Source organism: Esox lucius, chromosome 25 (assembly GCF_011004845.1).
Source record: "Esox lucius isolate fEsoLuc1 chromosome 25, fEsoLuc1.pri, whole genome shotgun sequence".
In the NCBI taxonomy this organism is placed as follows: Eukaryota; Metazoa; Chordata; class Actinopteri; order Esociformes; family Esocidae; genus Esox; species Esox lucius.
The window spans coordinates 13,957,111-13,979,286 of record NC_047593.1 but is presented as its reverse complement, the minus strand read 5'-3'; the positions used below and the strand labels follow the sequence as shown (position 1 = coordinate 13,979,286).

Here is a 22,176-nt window from a genome sequence, read left to right as displayed (position 1 = left end):
AGTACATTTAAACCCGAAGCCCAGCGGACGACATGGAGGAAGACCTGAAGAAGGGCCCTAGGTCCCGGGGGCTGAGTGCCCTGGAGAGGGGCTTGATCCTGCTGTTCCTTGCTCTGACGGGAGCCTGCATTGGCCTGATGGTCATCCACTTCACGGACGAGAGCGGCCGTGTAGCGGACGAAGGTGAGCGCAGGCGCCTGCCTTGTCTTTGTGTTTAAACTCAGGGGGGGTGTTTATGTGCACTGCAGAGCTGGCGGGTTGACCCCCTAAAAAAGGGTTGCTGCCCGTCGTCATTCCCTCAGGGACACCATTCAACAGGTCAGCATGGGCAAAAATTCCCAAGGAACGACTCCAGCACCTTATTGAATCCAGACCGATTCAGGCTGTTTTGGACCTACCCGAGCTTAGGTTGGTGCAGAGTCCATCCTAAACAAAAAGCGCTCTAGTACTTTCAAGTGCTGTTTGTGGGTGCTTAACTTTAAGCCTCATTTTAACTGGTAAGATCAATGCGCGTGGCTGTACTCTCAGCTGAGGGGTGGATACATATCTGCAGGAGGATAAAACTGACTGATGGATCCTCAGGATTTATGGGCCATGATCATTGTCCTCAGCAAACTCAGGAAGTTTTGTTTTGTTTTATATTTTTGATTCACCTTTGAGCTCCATTATTCTCAGTCTCTGACCAGTGTTTGTAGCTTTAATTGAGCCATGATATTTCATATCAGCAGTTGTTGTGGAAGCCTGGCAGGGTAATCATTTGTCTCATTGTACAGTACCACGATAAACTAAAGGTATTGCTTGCTAATAATTGCATTGAATTCTCCTGCCATTAAATGTGCACACATTGGGCCAAATGAAGAGTTCTATTCTGCACAGTTTTTGTATCTTTGTGCTCAGTGATGTGAATCGCGGTGACGTCCCCTGGCAGCGGCTACAAAGCGTGACAGGCTGACAGCCTGAGCTGGGACGCATCTGTGGAAAAGCAGAGCATCAATGAAGGCAACGGTTCCTCGACGTTGAAGGAACCGCTACAGACAAATCTCCCGGGAACCGTTCAGAACGGTCGCGAAGTATGACTGATTCCCACGGACGTGCGTCTAACTGGTTTCACCACTTTCCAGTCAGCGATGTAACTTTTAGTCTGACGATCGGTAGTCTCATCCAACCATTGGGCTAAAACCAATGACTGATGTCACTCGCTGTCTTCCTTTAGTGACTGTCATAGCCATCGTGTCTAGTATATTGTTCGACTGGTTTAGCTACTGTGATGTACCGACGTGGTTCCAAGCGTTGGTACGAATAACTGGATGCGATTTTCACATCTTGTCAGTCTGCAATTCTTTATTTAACACTCGTAGGCCAACATATTTTTCAGCAGAGGGAAGTGGCAATTTTAAAACAACCTATCAAACACATTAAAGTGTGAGTTGTTTTGGCCAATGACAAGCTAGGCATCTGTTATTATCTGTAAGTTATTAGGCCTATCTATTGACCAGTACGTTCACATTCTCCACGTATCGTAGACCGCGGCATATCTTTGCCGTGGTCCCTTGGTCGCATCGTATCTCCGAATAATGTCTATCATCCATGCCTGTCGGTGACACACGTCGGACACCATACTGGCCTGGTGTCATGCAAGTACGGTCTTTTTCCTTCACCTTTCTCGCCTTCTTCAGTCTCATTTTTCATTTTAAAACGTATTGTTCGATACAACTCTGCCCGGGCCTTCTTTAAATTGAATGGCCATAGCTATAGTGGGTATTGAAATATCAAATACACCGTAGCGCCTGTCTACATTATAAATGTGTCTACATTATAATAAAGACTTGTAGAGGATATATAGCGCAGCAGCTGACCTTGTGGTTGATATCTAGCTATACCATTGTGGGAGTTAATTTTACTACCCCAGTAGACAACGGAGAGGACAGGTAGGACATCGATTCTGCTCCTTTCTCCATCTTTTGTTCTGACAGTTGTTAAAGCGGTCCTTTATTTGAAGGATGTCATTAACACAAAGCGGTAGCGTACCAATCTATCTAGGACAGTCTGGGCCAAAGGACTCAGTGGTGATGTTGTGTTACCGTTCCTTGCTATACGTAACAGCCCCAGTTACAATAACCCAATCTATAATCAACAAGCCATTTATCAGGCAAGAGATACACTGTTTTTCATCTTCAGCTACATTAATCACAGCTGATCTCCCAGCACGCATCTGTCACATCAACTAGGTAGGGGGGGCAGACTGCAGAAATAATGAATGTGTTTGTGTGTGTGTGTAGGACAAGAGGTCACTTCAGGCTGTGGGGGTCCACGGGAGCTCAAGGGCCCGTCTGGAGGGTTCGCCAGCGTGAATTATCCAAATAGCTATGCTAACGGCTGGGGCTGTGGCTGGCGCATCACTGTGGACCCAGGCAAAGTAAGTACAGTTTAGGCGAAGCGCAAAGTAACACGGGCCGTTTCATACAATCATGTTTTCCTTTTTGTGTACTCCTTTTCCACAAGGACCGTCAAATACATGTCCGAACAATTGTATCTCTCCCAATGTAGACTCAGTTAGAATACCCTTCCTGCCTCTTCTTTCCTTCCTTCCCGAAGTAGCCACCGGTCAGAGCGTCGAGCGTCTCACGTGGAGAAAAATGATTTGAATTTGCAAGGATTTGGAGAAACTTGGCAAGGGACACTCTGAAAAAGCTTCATATTAATTCCTTGACAACCAGTGATCTGACAGGAGCTGATGGGTGGGAAGTAATTCGCCAGACACCTTTCAATGCCTTTCACCCATCAGTGCGCAATGTGAGTAGTGGAAAAGGACAGGACAGGTGGCCATTTTGGAAATGGGAACCCAGTCATATAGTAAAGAACAGGTTCTCTGGTCCTTAAGAGATACTGAGGAAGTGGAGTGAAGCCTGATAAATATTTATCAAAAAAAATCCCCTGTATCTTTTATTCATACACAAGGTGATTGGCGCGTGAAGATCCCTTTAAGATAACGACTCGAAACATCCAATTAAATGCACGGCTAACGTTTTATAAATGTTACGCTTTAAACCCAACTCAGAACCCAAGAGCTTGCCTTATGAAGAACAAAATCCCGACGTGTCTGCCATAATCTCAGCCAGCGTCAGAACAGTGTTTCATCAAGTCGCCCCCCCCCCCATCAATCTCACCATCAAATCAGATCATCATTTGAATGAATCTTTAATTCATATTGTGCTTTTGATATGATTCTGTCTCTGTGCTGGGAGGATGTCAGATGCGCCATCACTCATCTCCCAAATGGTACCCCAACCCCTGTTCAGTGCACTACTCTAGACAAGGGTTCAATAGCGTAGTGCCCTATACCGTGAAAAGGGCGCCATTTGGGACACAGATCCAGGCGGTGACAGAGGGACGCTCCTGCTGTCGTGTCTTTCCTTCTCTCTTCTACAGCGTCTGGAGGGAAAGACGGAGCTAAACAAAAACCAGGCGTTTTCCCTTATTCCGATCCCATCGCTGTTTGTCTGCCTCTCTGTTTGTCCCACACGTGCATGTGAGCGCACGGACAGACATGTAACCCCGCACACACACAAAACTGTGCTCTCGTTTAATTTTCCCTAACACTAACCCCACCTGTGTCCCCGAGTACTTAAGCGAAAACCTGAAGGTGGAAATGGTATTTTCAATATGTTTTACTCTCCCTGTTGGGTTTTACTATCACTGCGGGTTTTTACTATCCCTGTGGGATACACACACACACACACACAGACACACAGACATACCCCTATCCATTCCTCAAAAGCACTGAAGCTTCTCATCCCTGGCCTACCCTGTCACTACAACTATTTCACTACAACTGTAACCCTCTTTCTTAAAAGAAAAATAAACGCTTGTCTTCCCCCTGTACAAGGTGATCCATTTGTGGTTTGAAGACTTCTCCTTGGAGGCGACAGACCTGTGCACGGCAGACTTCCTCACAATACAAGACAACCTGGGGGTCATCGGTAAGGGACTGGGTGCACTGGATGGGCACTAATGGAGTGAGTTAGGTCCACCCGAGGAAGGGGTTCGGTAGGCCAACGCTGATTACCGCAACCACTGGGGAGACACATGGGCTGGTGCTTGGGAGTCAGTGGTGTGTGTGTGTGTGTGTGTGTGCGCGCGCGCGCGAGAGCTTTTGTTTCTCGAACAACTAGCTTTACAGATCAGACAGTTCGTCCGCACAGTGTTCTGAGAGGTAGGGAAGTCTTTCGTGTTATGTTTTCAGGGAGGCTGCCACGCGTCACGTCTCACGATGGGTTTTAATTCAAAGGACGTCTGCCCTTGGAACCCGCTCAGGCACGTGTCGTTTCCGCGGAAGCACGCGGTGGTGTGGTTTTCTCCCCTTTATCCTTGAGATGATCAAACCCGGCTCACCTGACAAAGGTTTCCGCTCTTTGCATTGCTTTTTATTACTGGCTCATTCACTCATGTAGATAGTAGGATACAGGCAAGCAGAACATGTGGGTGATGCTGTGTGCTCTTGGGCAAATGAGCATACCCACCCTCTCTCTCTCTCCTTCTATTTTTCTCTGTGTTTATGTCTCACTCTCTCTGGCCGCCTCCCTGCCTCTGTTTCTCTCTGTTTCTCTCTGTCTCTCCTGTCCATACGGTTTGTGATTGCAGGATGTAAAGGCCACAGCCTCCATTTGAACTGAAATCATAGACAACAAACCCTGCAGCGTTTGTGCAAAATGTCCTCAGGCTCTTCAACTCCTCTGCCCCATGGCTTCAAACACACACACACACACACACACAGAAAGCCCTAGCTCCAGAAAACTGTCCACACTCCAGTGCTATAAGGGGATTGAGCTTTGATGTCCTGCCCAAATTGGACAATCCATGCTGTCCTCAGCCAACTTGCCTGGCTGGGCTTTCCACTGATTACACCGAACACTGCAGTCAGAACCCAGAGAGACTCACCTCAGCTCTGTCCACTGTCCTGGTTAAGCGTCAACGTTCAATATTACTGGAAATTACTTTAAATCCACTGTGCTTTGTCAAACGACTCGAACGGAGAATCTCCTGCTGCACCACGCTCCGCTACAGATTCCTGTCCGAGACGCCTTCCATTTTGGGCGTTTGGGTGACATTTGGGTAGCCAGGGAATCGGCCGGTTGATTTTGATGGACCCCACCACCGGGTTTCAGCCTCTCTCTCTCTCCTCATCTGTGTGGTTCCGCAGGGAGGTTGTGTGGACCACATAAACCCAGGCCCATAGTGTCGTTGGGAAACTCCATGTTGGCGTTCTTCAACACCAATGACCGCAACACAGACAAGGGATTCAAAGCCAGGTACCAAGCAGTGGCGCCGGAGAGGGCACCAGGTAAAATCACACCACCGCCAAATCATTGTTGGTACTGGGTGGCCAAGTGGCCTAAGCTAAAAGAAAAGGAGACCACTTGGTCAATCAACAGTAGGCAAATCCAGTGACAACTTGCTCCATAATTGTTCCATTTGATTGGTTACACACTGTGACGGGATGGCGAGAGAGAGGAAGCATGTTAGAGAAAGAGATTGGAGCGCCAGAGCAGAGGAGACACACAGGCAGGGAGAGCGAGGGGGATCGATGAAGGCTATGTAACCTTGAGGTTTCCGTCTGTGCAGCCTGTGTAACCTCCCTCTCTCCCTCTATTCTTCCTGCTTCCAGAAATAACCGGAGCCGGTGGCTATCTCCAAGGTGACCACGGGGTTCTACTGACCCCTGGGTTCCCAGGGCAGAACTATGAGAACGGGGCTCTCTACCAGGTACACACACACACACACACACAAACACACACTGATGATCTCTACAAGTCTTGGCAACCATGGCACCAAACTGACTCTACCATACACGCGGTACTGCGCCACTGCAGGGCGGTTGGAACAACTAGTCAGCAGTGCCGGTAGCACTTGAATCGGCTACATCGCTCGCTCCCGGACCTTGACCTCGGTCACCGTGTTCAGAGGACCGCCGGTCCTTTCCATCCACCTCTTTATGAGGGGAGACAGCGACACCCAATCTACACTCTTCTGCGAGGAGACACATAGACCCTATCTATTGTGTTGCTTACGTTATTGCGTACGTTATTGTGTACATGTTAGTACATGTTTTGTTTTTGGTGTGTTTTGATTTATGCTTGGATCCCGCGTGAGTTAGCCATTGCTGCAGTAGCCATCCTGATAAAGTGCTAAATTCTATAACCAGTCAGTCAGAAGCAGAGCACCCTGCAGCCCACGCCTGGCTGACCTCTGGAGCCAATTGGTCCCTGGATGGGAGACCAGATGCTTCTGGAAGTGGAGAGGCCAGGCTCCCGTCACCGTCTGAGAAGAAGGTTTACGGTGACCACCCTCTGAGTAGTGAGCCGACCGTATCGCGGCGGGCCGAGAGCACGGCTGAGCGCTGTGACTCGAGTCTTTTCCATTAGAGCCTTGGCCCGCTTCCCGAACGGCACCCTGTCCTCACCACAAGGCGCTACTTCCGTAGGGGCGCGTGGCTCCTTGGTGCTGTCTGGCTGTGCATTATCTCACTGACTCGTCCCGCTGTCCCTCTTGGCTCGGCTGTTGTTCGCGGGACGCCTTCCAAACAGCCACAGCCGGGGAGAAACTGAATCCGTTTTTTTTATTAAGGACTTGTCAACGTCCTGCCTTGGGAGGAGTACGGTCGGCGTCCCGGACACCCCCCGAGTACAGGGAGAGAGATATAATCAAGAGGTGGATGGAAAGAATTATGTTCTGTGTATATTGGTTGCAGACAGAAATTCAAGATAGAGCGCATTAATCTACTGGTTTCTATTCTTTATTTTTTGCCCATTCTAGACATTTCAAGTAAATGTAATCTCCATTTGTTATCTTGATGTTGTGCCTCATTTAGAAAGCCTCTGCTTTGGAATAGAAATACACTCGAAGGTATGTTTGACTTATGTTAGTACGCATGGTAAGATTGACCATACCAATGGATCTCTTTTGTATGGATTTAATCCTGACTTCTGATTGGCTGAAAGCCATGTTATATTAGACTGTATACCGCAGTTGTGCCGTCACATTATTTTTACCTCTACAATTGCATTGGTAAGCAGTTTATAATACCAATGTGACATCCCAAGGGTTGGTGGTGTATTGCCAATATAACGCGGCTAAGAGCCGTGTCCAGGAACCCAGCGATGCATCAAGCCTAAGAACAGCTATAACCATGTTATAATGCCTGATTGGTTAAATATAATGGTTTTAGTGACATGAGTTGGATGGAATTCCACAGTGGAGGATCACCGTACCAGAGGGGGAGAAGATCCGACTGACATTCATCACCTTCGACCTTGTCCCGGAGGCCTGTAGAGACTACGTCCTTGTTTATGACGGTCACAGAACTGGCTCCGCCACGTTGGGTGAGATGTCCCGTAACACGCCGTCCCATTTGTCTGGTTCGGATCATTAGGTGGACACAGTCGTGCCTAGCAGTCCAGGGTGGACGCTGTGACACGAGTCTCCTAAAATGTCAAAATACCCTGATTATATAATCATATAGTGGACTCTGAGCTATTCCTTTTTTGAAAACTGCGGGACTGTCACAACAAATTCCACTTGTTCAGTCATCCAACATCACACTGAAATATTCAGGAGTCTTATAATTTTTTAGTAAGCTTGTTTCGGAAGGTATTGGATCTTATTTGACATCCAACAGGGGCATTATGACAGCTAAAATTAGCTGGCTTTGGGGTTTCAAAACAACTATTTTTGTATATGTATGGAACACTACTAATTTATAACAGGCTGTATGAATAAAATATGAAGTCTATTACAAGTTGATGTGGAACAATAAAAGTAGTTACCATATCTGGATGGCATGGGCAAAAAAGCAATTAGTATAACTATTCATTCACATATTTTAGGATACTTATGGAGATCTAATCTTAGATGTATCTTGTAAGTCATTGTTTTGCTTCTGTCAACCATAAACTGGAGTAGTTCTGGGTTTCTGAACTGAACTGTTATCGGGGCCCATAGGTCGATTCTGTGGTGGGAAGAATCCAGGCAGAGTGGATTCCAGTGGCAACACGATGGTGGTGCGTTTCAAAACCGACAGCACTCTGACCTCCAAGGGCTTCAATGCCACGTACACTAAGACCGGCCTACTTTCGACCACGATCAAACCAACCGCAAGGCCAACGACCACGAAGCCAATGACAACAGCTGTAACCAGCAGTAAGTGTACAACAGGGTCAAAATAGAATTCCCCTTCTAGGAATTGTATTTCTTTGGAGGGATTTCTGTATTTATTAGCCAGTTTTCCAATTGCTTGGAGTTTTTATGGAGGTCTATATTCTCCACAGTTGAAATAATATTGACTTCCTGCTGGTAGCCAACCTGCCTTTGGTCTGATCTTTCACATCTTAGTCATTTAGCTCTTGACTCCACTTGAAAAGTGTCCGCTCTATGTAACATAATTGATTGGAATTCGGTGTCTTGCTTCAGTAACATTATTGATGGCAATGAACCCAGAAATGTTAGTTGAAATGTTTTTTCTTTTATAAATAGAATGATTGATTTCCTTAGAGACAACCACGCTGAAGCGCATTAGCAGTCGTAACCTCCCAAAGGACATCCTATTCCCTTCAGAGCACAGCACTTTTGACCACAACCCCAATGTGAATGGAGTGCTGTTTGGGTCTAAGATGTGTAAATCCCTGGCTATGTAGTAACGATCAGCATCAATCAGCTGGAATACTCACACAATGGTGATAAATGTCAGCCTCAATAATACCAGTGACTGTGTCTAGAGGCTAGCTAAACTCTGGCGTGTGTAATCTCGTTCTTAACCTCCGCCTGGGGCTGAGTTTACTGTGTGCTTGCATAAAGGAGTTCCCTCTAGTCCTAATCCTTGTCCATGAATCACTATCCCCCGCGTTGTTTCTCTCCGTTCAAGACTCCGGCTGCGGTGGTATGGCAACGCTGTTTGGCCGTAAAGGGGAGATCCGTTCTCCGGGATACCCGGAGTCATATCCCGGAGGTCTTCGCTGCTCCTGGAACATCACAGCTCCGGAAGGCTTTCTGGTCAAACTGCGCGTCACGGACATGTCCGTCGCGGGGGAGGCGGGCCGTTGCGGAGGCGACCGACTCCTCGTCTCCGATACCCTCCAGGCGCTCGGTAAGGTCCGCCCCTTCCAAAGTGCATCTGGTGTTATTACAGGCATCCAAATGCCTACATGGTGCAAGAGTACAAACGGTTGCTGTTTAGTGAGTGTCAGTGTAGCCCTGGGTCTTCTCCGACAGCCGACAACAATCACTACGCAAACAGAACAAAATGGCGCCAAGAGGGCCCCGGGTGCCATAACCGGATCTCCCTTCCATTTCCCGAACCAGCTGTTTGCAGACAGAGGGAGACACGCACAGAGCAAATGAAATGCGCCGCGGGGCAATAATAAATGCATGAGCATCCCCTCCATAGGATGAGTCACGTTGCTTGAAACCAATACATGGGACAGTCTCCTAACTCCTAGGCTACTGTAGGCTGGCACAATCTAGAGTGTGTCAGAGCCCGTGTCTCTCATCTCCTCTGGGCTATGAAGCTGTTGATTAGGATCTCTCCCCGGAGATCAAACCGTGAATTACCACTCCTTATTATTCACATCAGAGAGCTGGAGTCTGGCTCATGGTTTTGGTCTCCGGCACTGACGGTAAGTGGACAGAACAATACTTGTGGCTTGTTGGTGTGATCTGTGTGCGATCGTGGTATGTGTGTGTGTGTGTATACATGTGGTGACAACATGGTCCTGCACATCCAGTAAAACCTGACAAGGTATCCAAGGTTTTTTGGCAGGTCAAAGGAAAATGCGATTTCCTCAGGGTTCAGCTCAGGGTTTGGGGCGAAAACATACAATTGGTGTTGAAAATAAAATCACGTTGGAAGTTGTTTAAGTGATGAAGCGCATGGAATTCACACTTAAAGGAGCAATTAGTGTTTAGTGCTTTGCTAAAGGTTTCAAACCAGCAACCTCTCAGTCGGGGTACTATTGCTCTAAATGCTTGGATTCCTGCTTTCCGCTGGGATCAGCTTCCAGATCTTAATGTTCACCCTAGACATTAATCAACCCAGACAATAGGATTCACCTACACTATATTATTCCACCTACGCAATATTATTCAACATATTCCATCTACACAATATTATTTAGTCTTCAGGCTAAAGTCAAGGTCTTGGCGGTATAGATTTTTCACTGTCTTTAATTGACCTTGGTGTGTGTTTCAAGTGTGTGTGTGTGACAGGATGCAGTTTCTTGACCAGAGTAGGCGCCCTAACTGTCAGAAGTAGTGTGACCTCCTGCTGGGGAGTAGCAGGAGGCCATGGTTTCCCCTTGACAGCCCCCATAACACAGGAACACACCAGCCAGCCACACAAACGGAAGGGGAATATAAATGAAGACTCTTCCATTAACTAGGTTGAGGATGGCGGCAGTATGCTGAATATGGTTGTAAACAAAATATAGTTTCCGGAAGGAATCATTACTTGGTCTCAAACATGTATTTTTTAGATGATGGGTAAGATCTCTGCTGTTATTTCAGGACTCTAATCTCCTCCAAAATGGTTTTTTAAAACATAGTAAAGACATGAAAGTGTATGTTTTCCACGACTTTTCACCCTTTGGTGAGAAAATAATGTCTTGCTTTGTCTGTTATTTCAGAATTACATTGACATGACTTACGTGATGTCATTTATGGATGAGAGAGGCTATTTCTCATGGGAAATCTCACAGTTCTCTATAATGTCTGTGGAATGTTTACTGATTCCTCGTTCGTTACTCAACATGCATTAAAATGTCCAACAGATTAGCATGTTTGTGGCGTGTCTAATTACTACTCTTATGTTTTTGCCTTAGTAATGTGTAATACATCTCTATTTTTCACTCCCTCTGTATTTCTATCTCTCCTGCAATCCATTACTCCTCATTTCCCGTTCCCAGGGACACATTGTGGCTATGTCCTTCCCCCTGTGGTGGTCAGTGTAAATAACAAGATGAGTCTGAGTTTCCTGTCCGACTCGCGCCTCTCCGACCGAGGCTTCTCCGCCAAGTGGGAAGCTGTGTATCCTGAGGACATCGCTGGTAAAAAGCCCAGAATCTCAGACGACCGCACACACACACACACACACACACACACAAAAGCAAGTGCCAGCGTGCACACGCTCACATAAGGACACGCGCAGATACACAAACACCAGTAAAGAGGCAGACAGACACTCACGCACCAGCGCCTTTCAGAAATGCTATATCTCCACAGCCCCTCTGCTAGTCCATGGCCCAACCCTCGATGGCGTTCAGCGGACAAGGCCGTGTATTTATGACATTAACGTTGTCGCGCGGCGGGGAGGGCCGATAGGTGTCGGCGTGGTGAGAAAACAAACAGAGGGGGCTAGAGGTGACGGCCGGGAAACGGGGTGAGGTCAAGAAGATTAATCACGTTTTTGTTTGGGGGGGGGGGCAGTCAATCACTCTGACGCCATACCTGTGTTTCTAGCGTTTAGCATTTTCTGTCTTCCCTTGACATTGTGCCATGTAATCTACGCCTGTTTCTATGGATGTGTCAACACCTACGAGGGCAGCGGATTCGCACACATTTTCTGCTCTGCTCCCACGCAGACAAACACTCTCCACCTCCCCATTAAACGGGGGGGCGACGCGTCTGCCTCTGGTCGACCGCTTACAGTAGAATGTATTGCGTGAGGCTACGGTTGCTGTACATCACTGTGACACACTGTGCTTACGCCTCAGAAAAAGATCGACTCCGCTCCCTGCCAAACCTTCAGCCGGCCGTAGCTCATCTACGTTAATCAGTTCCACTCCTGTCCTCCCACTGTCCTCACGCGCCCACACGCCCCAGCGTATCCCACACACTATCCTAACCCTCACCCCCTCCTCCCTTAAGACATTCAGGGTTGCGGCGGGGTGTCCCGTGAGGAAGTAGGGGTGATCAAGTCCCAGAACTGGCCTATGAACTACAACGCGGCCAGCGAGTGCCTGTGGAGCGTGGAGGCGCCAAAAGGGAAGACAATCACCTTGTCGTTCACCCATTTCGATGTGGAGGGCGAGGACATTTTCACCTCCAAGTGCTTGGACAACGTAGCGGCGTATGACATCCAGAATGACGCCGCGGAGACTACCAGGCATGGTGTGTTTTCGAGGCTTACCAGAGTTCAGGATGTGACGAATTTTTACGTTTGAAAACATTTAGAATGGGACCAGTTCTAAAACAGGGCGAGGTCAAAGCAGAAGCACTGTTCCAGAAACAGTTCCGCTGACTTCTAACAGACTTTTTTCTCATTCCTCATCCCTGACCAGGCCCATGGTGCGGCGCCAAACTCCCAGCCGACGTCAAGACCAAGGGCAACCGGCTGGTGGTGCGTTTCCATGCCGACTCCTTCGCGGAGGCTAAAGGCTTCAGAGCTTACTGGACCACGGACACCGCGTTGCCCCCGCCCACGGAGCCCCCGGCACAGCCCAACCCCTGGGATGACATCGAGGTCGGTAGGTGACGGGACGGCAGCCTGGCTGTTAAAACATCAGGCTGGATTCAATCCTGAGCTGGTGAAAAATCAGTTGTTCTGTCGCCCCTACGTGGCGCGGTTAAGCCTAATTGCCCCCAGGTTATTGTACCTGGTAACAATGAGGGCATAAGAGAAAGAGAACACACAGTCTTCTCTCACTGAAAACTGTTGGGCGTTCACGGAGAGGCCGGTTCTTTAAGGCCGAAAATCCCTTCAGCTGAGGACCAAGCAACACGTTGCTGGTAAGTGTGAATTGGATTTGAAGTGTTACCATGTTGCCTCCGTCTCCCGAACGTCCTACTAAGCAAACATAAACAGGCCATATTACCGCTTCCTAAACCGCTTCAGGTCCCTGAAGAGCGCCGCAGAATACTAACTTCATTTCTGCTGATTCATGTGGCTCCATTTCGGCGGAACTGTGAAAACAGTGCAGTCTGAAGTGCCCTTTAGCACAGCGGTCGGGCTGCGTGTCGTCCTCTGCCCGATTCGTTACTGGTTGCGCGGAGGAGACAGGAGAGCAAAAAAGGTTTTGTTGGTCCAGTACAGAACATCGCGTGTAGCCCTCGTACAGACCATGTTTGACGCATGTCTAACATCTACTGGCTCCGAGTGGACGAGAGATTGACAAGCACCACTGCTGGCGTTTGTCAGAGGTGTCTGTGGGTTGAAGGACACCGCGCAAGACACGAGTCCCAGAGTCAAGTACGGAGGTCAGGAGGCGCACAGCACTAAAGAGAGCCATGACCGCGTGGAACACTCCGCCAGCTATAAAACCAGATAAAAAGAAAACGAACAGAGACACACAGACGCTGAGCTTTATAATGTATAATGTATCGTATTATGTCGTACAATGATGTTTTAAGGATGTGTTAATATTAATGCATGGTGTTGTGTGCGCTGATAAAAAATGACTCGGTTCTTTCACCCAGAGTGGCCTGCCACGTGTGGCAAACCCGCCGTCCCCCCGGTCCTCCACACTCGCATTGTCAACGGAGAGCCAGCCAAGCCCCACTCATGGCCCTGGCAGGTGTCCATGCAGGTGAGGAAGCCCCTGCCTGGGAAAGAAAAACAACGGCCGTCCCTTAGGGCCAGATTAGGGCCACACACTTACTGTGGAATCACATTTTAAAATGCCCTTATGACGTTGATCCGGCGGGGAATACCTCAAATGTGCCAAAATAGTTTTCATTTACTGTCTTATCTCAGTAGGTAATCCTTGCAGTAGGTTCCAATATGGACTCTTATCAGGTTGTGGCTGCACTTGTCCCGGGGGCAAGCCTCCAACAAGTCTCTGTTATGATGGCTTATTTAGCTCATGATAAATAAAGCTGGTTACACAGCCAATCCGAGGCTGCCGACTGCCTCGCACACAGATTACACACAAACACACACAGCTAATGAAGTTAAATGAGATGAATCCCTTCAGACCATCCTCATCATGATTTCAAATGACTGTGATTATATCTGTGGCTATGTCGTAACTGTGTTTGTGTTTGTGTGCGTGCGTGTGTGGGCGTTGTCTCCTAACTTCACCCAAATGAATAAATTACTGTTTGTCAAACCACGTTTTGACGCTGGAGAGTTACAGTGGATATAAAAAGTCCACACACCCCTGTTATAATGCCAGGTTCTTGTGATGTAAAAGAATGAGACAAAGAGAAAAACAAAGATTTCAGTTAGTTTTTCAATTGAATTGTTCATGTTATAGGTCACATTAAAGGAGGAAAAGGCTCTGACATGATTTCCCTTTTGTCTCATTCTTTCACATCACAAGAACCTGGCATTTTAACAGGGCTGTGTAGACTTTTTACATCCACTGTAGTCTAGAACACAACGTGACCCGTGGCCCTATTTCGGCTGCTATTCTGGTGAACCGTCCCTTTAAATGCAGATGTTTCCCCGTCCCAGGTTTGGCCTAGCAGCCAGGAGAAGCCTGTGTTCTTCCACACTTGCGGAGGAACCCTCATCCATAAGAACTGGGTCGTGACAGCCGCTCATTGCTTCATACGGTGAGTGAAACAAAGGAATGGAGGACACGCGAGCGTCCCGTTCCGCGACCCCATGTATTGGTGTGTGACCTTTGACCCCTCGTCGTTATCGTCGTCCCCCCCAGGTACGCCGACGAACTGCGGCGCTGGAAGATGTGCCTGGGCAAACACAACCTGACGTTCGCCGAGGACACGGAGCGGTGCCTCGGCGTGGCGGCCATCTTCCGACACGAGGGATTCAAATACCCCACGGTGCCCACGGTCGAGTTTGACATCGCTCTCGTGAGGCTGGATGGGGAAGTGACCCCCGGCGATCATGTCTCCTACGCCTGCCTGCCCTCCGCGGAGGAAGTCCTGGAGGGGGGGAAGAAGTGTTATGCCACCGGCTGGGGCGACGAAACCGGTGAGGGGTTGTAGAGCCCAGTGGACCCTGTCATATAGGGGTCAGGGTGACGACCGTGAGAAGGTCAGGTGTCGGTCCGGACTAAATGTTCAAGTAAAGTAGGGCAGAACTGACATGTGACGTGATCATTCAGTCAGATTTTATAATGCCCTTTTTACTTTTTTACTTCACTTTACTTTTTATTTTCTCTACTGAAAGTGAAGTAAACAAGCATACAGTTTAAATACAAGTTGAACGACTTCTTCCCATTTCTGCACTACCAAGATGGTTTCAGTTCTACTGGTGCTAGGACCCCCCCTGCTGGTCAACAATAGAAGTTACACCTCTTAACGTTTCTCACTGATCATTCTGCAACCTGACCCTACATTGTTTTCAAGAAAATAAAAAGCCTTCAGTAATAATTTGTTTGGCAAAAAAAAATTCATAGCACTATCTAGCTGACAACAAATTTGGTCATTCTTTTTTTTTTTTTCAAGAATGCCAAAAGTAGAGGAGGCCCAAACAATTCCCTCTACCTGTCTTTTCTAATCAGGCGATTCCATGAACCCCAAAGTGGCTGAGGCCCTGAACCAGGTGGCCCTGCCGGTTGTGCCTTTCAACACCTGTAAGAGGATGGACTTCTGGTGGTTCCAGGTCAAGACCTCAATGATCTGCATGGGCTACACTTTGCCTGACCAGCTCAAGTCTGTCTGTCAGGTCAGCTACAGGCAATACATCACTGATATTACCGAAAGTGCTTTCAGAAAATATATAATGTAGGAAAAATTGCATCCACACCTATGAGGTGATTACATGGTTTTAAAACAAAACACTCTGATTAATTTAATTTGACTGCATCATTTTCTTTCTCTCCATGTTTTCCTGGCGTGTTGACAATGTCATCAATATGACGTGCTACTGACCCTCGTCATGTGACACAGGGGGATTCGGGCGGGCCCCTCGTGTGCCGGGATGCTCCCACTTCTCCCTGGGAGGTTCATGGGATCACCAGCTTCGGTCCCATCGGCTGCATCGTGGACAAGAAGCCCAGTGTGTTCACGCGCACCTCAGCCTACATACCCTGGATGGAGGACACCCTCCGCAGGCACATGTACAACCAGCACAGTGAGTAATGACTACAAAGTGGTTCCAAAAAACCGGTCCAAACCAGTTTAAAATGTCAATCTTTTTGTGGATATTGTGGCATTTGGAGTAGATTTGTTTTGTACCCCTTACTCTCTTTCATTTCACTTCCCTCATCACCCCTCAACACTTCCACAAATTCCATACCTCTTGTCTTTCTCTCTGTCCCATCTCTAACCCGCTGTCACCTCCCTCTTCTCTCACTCCCTCTGCAGCATCGGGCTGTGGTGGGCCAAAGGACATAACTGGAACTAGTGGCGAGTTATCGAGCATGCATTACCCAGGCAGCTATAGTAATGGTGGCCGCTGTCAGTGGCATATCAAGGTGCCCGAAGGCAAACTGGTCCACCTGCACTTCCACAACTTCTCCCTGGAGGACACTCAGTTCTGCCTCAACGACAAGGTCACAATCAATGACAGTTTGGACAGCCTAGGTAATTCTGACGTATGTTATATTTGGTGTTTGTGTATGTACTGGAGGGGTAGTGTCAATTCATATGCAGGGCATTCTTGTATCTGATAATTCTCTATACTTGACAGGGTCTCTCTCCACTCACTATCCTCAGTGTGATTCTCTTTCAATATGATTGCTTATGACCTGTACTGTTATAACATCCCTATGTCACCTCAAGACATCTACCTTTAAAACCTACATATGTTTCCTCATGACTCCTACCTTTATAACCTCCACGCATCTCCTTATGACCCATACTTTTATGACCTCCATATGTCACCTCATGACTCCTACCTTTATAACCTCCACGTATCTCCTTATGACCTGTAACTTTATAACCTCCATATGTCGCCTTATTACTCCTACCTTTATAACCTCCACGCATCTCCTTATGACCCATACTTTTATGACCTCCATATGTCATCTTATGACTCCTACCTTTATAACCTCCATGTATCTCCTTATGATCCATATCTTTATAACCTTCATATGTCTCCTTATGACTCCTACCTTTATAACCTCCACGTATTTCATGACCTGTACCTTTATAACCTCCATATTTTGCCTTATGACCTCTCATGTCTCCTCTTAGGTACCTACTGTAGCCACACGCCTCCTCGGGACCTGGTGAGTATCGGAGACAGACTGAGCCTCTACTTCACATCCAACAACAAGGTAGTGGACACTGGATTCAAGGCCTCCTGGAAGGCTGTGGACCCCATTGATGGTGAGTGGGCCTGGGAGGAAGGGAAAAGGTACCATGGCTTTTTTTAACATTAACTTTATTGAAAATATTAGCCCAAATTATTAACTTCTTTAACTGTATTATGGATGTAAATACTTAAATGGCTCAAAACATCCTTTGAATAAACTAGAACAAGACTGAGCTGAACCCCAGAGAGACGTTTTTACCACACATTTTAATGCATAGACTGGCAAGGCACCAGAAGAAAAACCTCAGTCCTCTTTTTGCTTCTGAGCTAAATTTAATCACACATTAGGAATTTGACCAAAGCAGTTTTTTTTACCACCTGAGGAACATCTCAAAGATGTGCCTATATACATCTCAGGATGACAATGAGAGATGAATCCATTATTTTATTGCTAGCAGGCCATACCACAGTGATGCTGTCCTGTCAGGTCTGCCTGAAAAAGCCATTGGTCATCTGCCAAAAATTCTAAATGTTGCAGCACAGGTACTGACCAAGACCAGATGGCTAGCACATATTACACATTTCACATCCCAATGGGTTTAGAGTCTCTGCATGTGCTGCCTGTTAAGATTCTTCTCCTGGTTGCCGTGGGTGGTCCAGGATGGTCCAGACCACTCTCCGTTGCACATGCACTGTCTGAACCAACTCTAGCTTTCACCAAAATGCCTAAAGTGTATTAGGGTTCGCACAAATACCTTTCAGTATAAGAATAAAATCCCTACGCGGCACTCTCACTTTCACCACTCCTCCGTTCTCCCTCCACTCCTCCCTTCTCCCTCCACTCCCACGCAGCTCCGTGCGGAGGTCATTTCACCCGTGAGCAGGGAGAACTCACGTCCCCTAACTGGCCCGACCACTACCCGGACCAGACGGCGTGTACTTGGCATATCTCCGTGCCCTCGGCCGTGAGCATCCACGTGGTGTTCACCCATTTCGAGGTGCAGGCTCAGAACCGCCTGGGGCAGTGTCTGGACTATGTGGAGGTCTACGGAGGAACAGGCTTGACCTCACGAGGTCGGTACCATACTGATAAAACCATGGGAAACTTTGGCGTAGTAACTTTGTGCACATAAGGCTTTTATAAAGTTTGCATGTGATGAATAAAATGTGTTACTTCAATGACATTGATTATCTGTGATTGATCACCCATGCAGGCCGCTTCTGCGGCTTCGCCCCGCCCCCAGCGGTTACGGTCGCCGGCGACACTGCTGTAGTCCGTTTTGTCAGCAACAAAGCCAAAGCGGAGAAGGGTTTCCGCGCTTACTGGACCACCGATCCCAACGTTTTCCCCACTCTGCCTCCCGCCCCCGCTAACCCGTGGGACAACATCACCGTCAGTAAGTTCTTGGCGTCCTGAAACCTAGCATTAGCCAATTAGGGGGAATAGAAATATCTGACCTAGGATCAGTAGCAGGAGGCTACTTTTACATTCACTAAATTGGAAGTTAATCCGGACAACTGATATGTTTACTACAGAGGATTGCTAGCTTAATGACGGCTTGAAGCCTGGCCAGCTCAGCCCGACTTCGGTTAAGTGGCGCCTGGAAAGCACTCTTGTTGGTGCTGAGAGTTAAACGTAAGTCTTTCATTTGCTGAGAGTGGAAGTGTCTGTCATTGCTGTAGGCTGGCCTGGGACATGTGGAAGCCCCGCTGTGCTCCCTAGTAACGCCACGCTGAGGGTGGTCAATGGGGTAGAGGCCGTGCCCCACTCCTGGCCCTGGCAGGCTTCCATGCAGGTGAGGTTTGTGTGTATGTGTGCGCGCTTGCGTGTGAGGCCAAATGCGGTTGTTCATTTGTCTGTGTGTGTGTGTGTGTGTTTCTGAATCTCTTTACAGGCGAGTCCGTTCAGTCCTATACCTTACATGCATGGTTGTGGAGGCTCTCTGATCCACGAGGAATGGGTTCTCACGGCTGCTCACTGTTTTATGGCGTAAAGACACTAACGCACGAACGCACACATACAGCTCCAAAGATGTTACCTATCATTAACACTAGTAATAACAACTCTCTCTATATTCTGAGCTTCACAAAAATGGCCCCACCCTGTCCCCCTCCTTCCAGGCCTCTTGGGAACCCCACCTTTTGGCGTGTGTGTCTGGGCAAACACCACATGAACTCGTCCAAGGACATCCCTTCACACGAGGCCTGTTACAAGGTACATAGTGTGCATTTGTTACAAACCACGTGGTTCAAATCCTGAATGCTGATTGGCCAAGATTGTCTAAATGCATTGTTAACCAGTTTATGAACGCAATGAGTTATCTCAGCAGTTTGTGTTGACCCTAGTGCCTTCTCGTTTCATTGAAACATATAGCATTTATAATTTCTGCATTATAATTTTTGTAATTTTTTGGGGGGGATTAACTGCAAATTGTTACAATCATTTAATGCACTTTAAATGTATTTTTGCCACAGGTGGACGGCATCGTGAGACACAAGGGCTTTGTGTACGAGCAGGACAAGACAGACATCTCTAATGACATTGCGCTGGTGCACCTGAGCACCCCAGTCACCATGACCAGGGAGACCAGTCCCGTGTGTCTGCCGGCCCCTGGAGCTCTGATGCCCGCTGGGAAACACTGCTACGTCACAGGCTGGGGCGACGAGAAAGGTGGGATAGGGGGGGGGGGTGAATATGAAGTTGTCTCGGTACCACCGGGGGTGAATATGTGGATGTCGGACAGGGTCGTTCTCTCTCGTTGAGGTCCGCCCTCTCCTTATTTAAGTCCCACAAATTGGGCTGACGCAAGCCTGGTGCCGGTTGTTGGCCGGGGTCTGTGCTCTCCTCTAAGACCTGAATGCAGGCAAACAGCAAAAGGCTTCACAGCTGAGCGACCGGTGTGATAAGAAGCCCCAAATCTTCGCCCGACGCGCATCGCGTACCAAGTGAATCGTTGTGTTTTTTTACCCGGGATGTGCGACGAAACATCTACGATATGTAGACATCTACCTAAGCCTAACCCCTTCCCTCTCCTCCCATTGCTAGGCAACCTCTTCCCGGTCGTATCTCAGAAGTTGAACCAGGCCGCCCTGCCCATCGTCCCCTTCTCCACCTGCAGTAAGCCGGCCTACTGGTGGGATTCCCTGAGGCCCTCCATGATCTGTGGTGGCTACGAGGCCCCAGACGAACTCAAGTCAGCCTGCCAGGTAAGACGCCGACCCACCACCCAGTCACGCTGCCTGGTTTTGGGCTAGAAGACGGATCGTTGACCCCAGGTGGTGTCTAGGCGGTGTCCTTCGTTTGGGTCGGGGGGTAAAGGGGGGTGTGGCCTGGTAGGATTAATTAACCCAAAGAGGGCTGGGCCACGTCACTGTGTTGCGTAATGGAATCACGGTTCAAGGGGTTCTCCTAATTGGGAGGGGTTACGCAACAACACGTCATTGTTTGTCAGTAGTCAGTCAGCCTTGTAAATGCCGAGTGCGGCGACCGCGGCGACGTTGATGGGACCGATCCTAGAGGGCATGGGAACTGACACCACGGGTTGTCACAATGGGGTCTCTATGCTGGAAAGGTCTTTGGACAGCTCGCGTGCTACAGGGCCAACCACTTGCACTTGTTTCTGATTTGTGCGCCTCTACAGTGGTTTTGTGGTGATTTGGTCTTGCGAGGTAATGCCTCAGAATCTCTTCTAGCGCGGCCTGGTCTAAAAGGCTACTGTTTTGGCTGATTGGGGTATATGTGGGGGGTGAACTGTAATTTATAGGGTTAATATGACAACCATAATCAGTTAAACGTTGGCGAAAAATTTTCAGTAGTTATGTTCCAGACAACAGTTTTTATATGAGTAATTTATAATAATAAAAGTAATAGAATCAACTGTTTTCTTCCGGAACCTTTTTCCTCTCCAGGGGGACTCCGGGGGACCCTTCGTCTGCCAACCCTCGGCCTCTGACCCTTGGGAGGTGCACGGAATCGTTAGCTTCGGCCCCTTCGGCTGTATTAAGGACAAGAAGCCCTCGGTCTTCACCCGAGTGTCCTCCTTCAACGACTGGATCCACGACAACATAAAGAGGTTCAACTATGAGAAGTCCAGAAACTAAGGCGAAAATCACTGACCTGAGAACTGTGTTGATTTTAGGTAGTGTGGGTCAGAATTGCACTCTGACCACAGATCTACACCAAAAAAAATTACAAAATATTGGTGAATCCTTTAAGGGTTCTTGATTGAAACTGCGGTACAACCACTGTAACAATGTTCTTTCAAAAAACCTCCTTCTAATGGTTCCTTACAGAACCATTAGAAGAACTGACCCCCCCTCAAAAAAATCAACCCTCAAAACTATTACAACAGGGGTTCGGGATAAAATTAGCAGTTCCTGTTAGGGGCCACTTTTCCTTTAACCTTTGACATTTCAGGTTTAGTCTTACTCCGTAAGGATTTTATTGTGTATATGTAGACCCCTCTACAAGTGATTGTTTTCACAGGTCTGACGCTACTTCCTGTTTGCCCAGGTTCTGTATTAAACTGTCACCGTGTTGAAGTAACTTGATCGTGTGTCATGTTGTAGTTGCTTCCTCTCCAAATGTAAGATATAAAATCCTTGTTTTACATATTTCTTTACTGCCGTAATACTAATGCGAACTGACAAATTACCGTGCCTGTGTTTTTTTCTAATGCCTTAATGTGTGCGTCTAGGGTGTTTAACTTCAAAACGCTTACTTGCATCCAAATTCCCCTTTCTTCCCTAGCAGTAGCATGCTGTCATCCATTCTCCGCTCTGACTCACAGCCAAATCCTACAGGGCAAACTTTTCAAAGTTTCCTTTAGTCCTTTAGTCACATGACCCGACCTCTCAGCCAATGACAGTGCAGGGCTCAGATTTCAGCACAGGAGGAGACAACACTAATCTCTATCAGAACAGGGGGTTGTAAAGCACACTCTCCTGTGTACTGGAGGCTTTCCTCACCATTTCTCTGCTCCCCGGATTATCTTGGCTGTTGTACGGGGACTTTTGGATGGCGC

General features: G+C 47.9%; 1 protein-coding gene across 2 annotated transcripts; it reads left to right on the top strand.

The window, feature by feature from the left end:
- Positions 1 to 21,778, top strand: zgc:154142 (CUB and Tryp_SPc domain-containing protein). 2 transcript variants are annotated; one of them, XM_010888446.4, is made up of 26 exons: positions 1 to 183; positions 2,280 to 2,416; positions 3,887 to 3,980; positions 5,201 to 5,341; positions 5,666 to 5,763; positions 7,253 to 7,379; positions 7,999 to 8,196; positions 8,918 to 9,139; positions 10,953 to 11,093; positions 11,914 to 12,156; positions 12,327 to 12,512; positions 13,462 to 13,571; positions 14,441 to 14,541; positions 14,646 to 14,923; positions 15,456 to 15,619; positions 15,844 to 16,027; positions 16,261 to 16,479; positions 17,092 to 17,226; positions 18,005 to 18,226; positions 18,367 to 18,549; positions 18,836 to 18,948; positions 19,048 to 19,142; positions 19,274 to 19,367; positions 19,628 to 19,823; positions 20,199 to 20,359; positions 21,062 to 21,273. In XM_010888446.4, the coding sequence occupies exons 1-26, from the start codon at positions 33 to 35 to the stop codon at positions 21,251 to 21,253; spliced, it is 4,185 nt and encodes a 1,394-aa protein (XP_010886748.2). In that variant the 5' UTR covers positions 1 to 32; the 3' UTR covers positions 21,254 to 21,273. The 2 variants fall into 2 exon arrangements, with proteins under 2 accessions (XP_010886748.2, XP_019899333.2); XM_020043774.3 differs by lacking the exons at positions 1 to 183; positions 3,887 to 3,980 and having other exon boundaries at positions 2,341 to 2,416; positions 21,062 to 21,778.
- The last annotated feature ends 398 nt before the right edge of the window (positions 21,779 to 22,176 follow it).

What these genes read in the sequence shown, in the direction of transcription:
- zgc:154142 (XM_010888446.4), top strand. Translation starts at nt 33, where the DNA reads ATGGAGGAAGACCTGAAGAAGGGCCCTAGGTCCCGGGGGCTGAGTGCC. An exon ending in AGCTCAAGTCTGTCTGTCAG is followed by an intron (nt 15,620 to 15,843) that starts GTCAGCTACAGG and finishes CATGTGACACAG; the next exon opens with GGGGATTCGGGCGGGCCCCT. An exon ending in GCTGCTCACTGTTTTATGGC is followed by an intron (nt 19,143 to 19,273) that starts GTAAAGACACTA and finishes CCCTCCTTCCAG; the next exon opens with GCCTCTTGGGAACCCCACCT.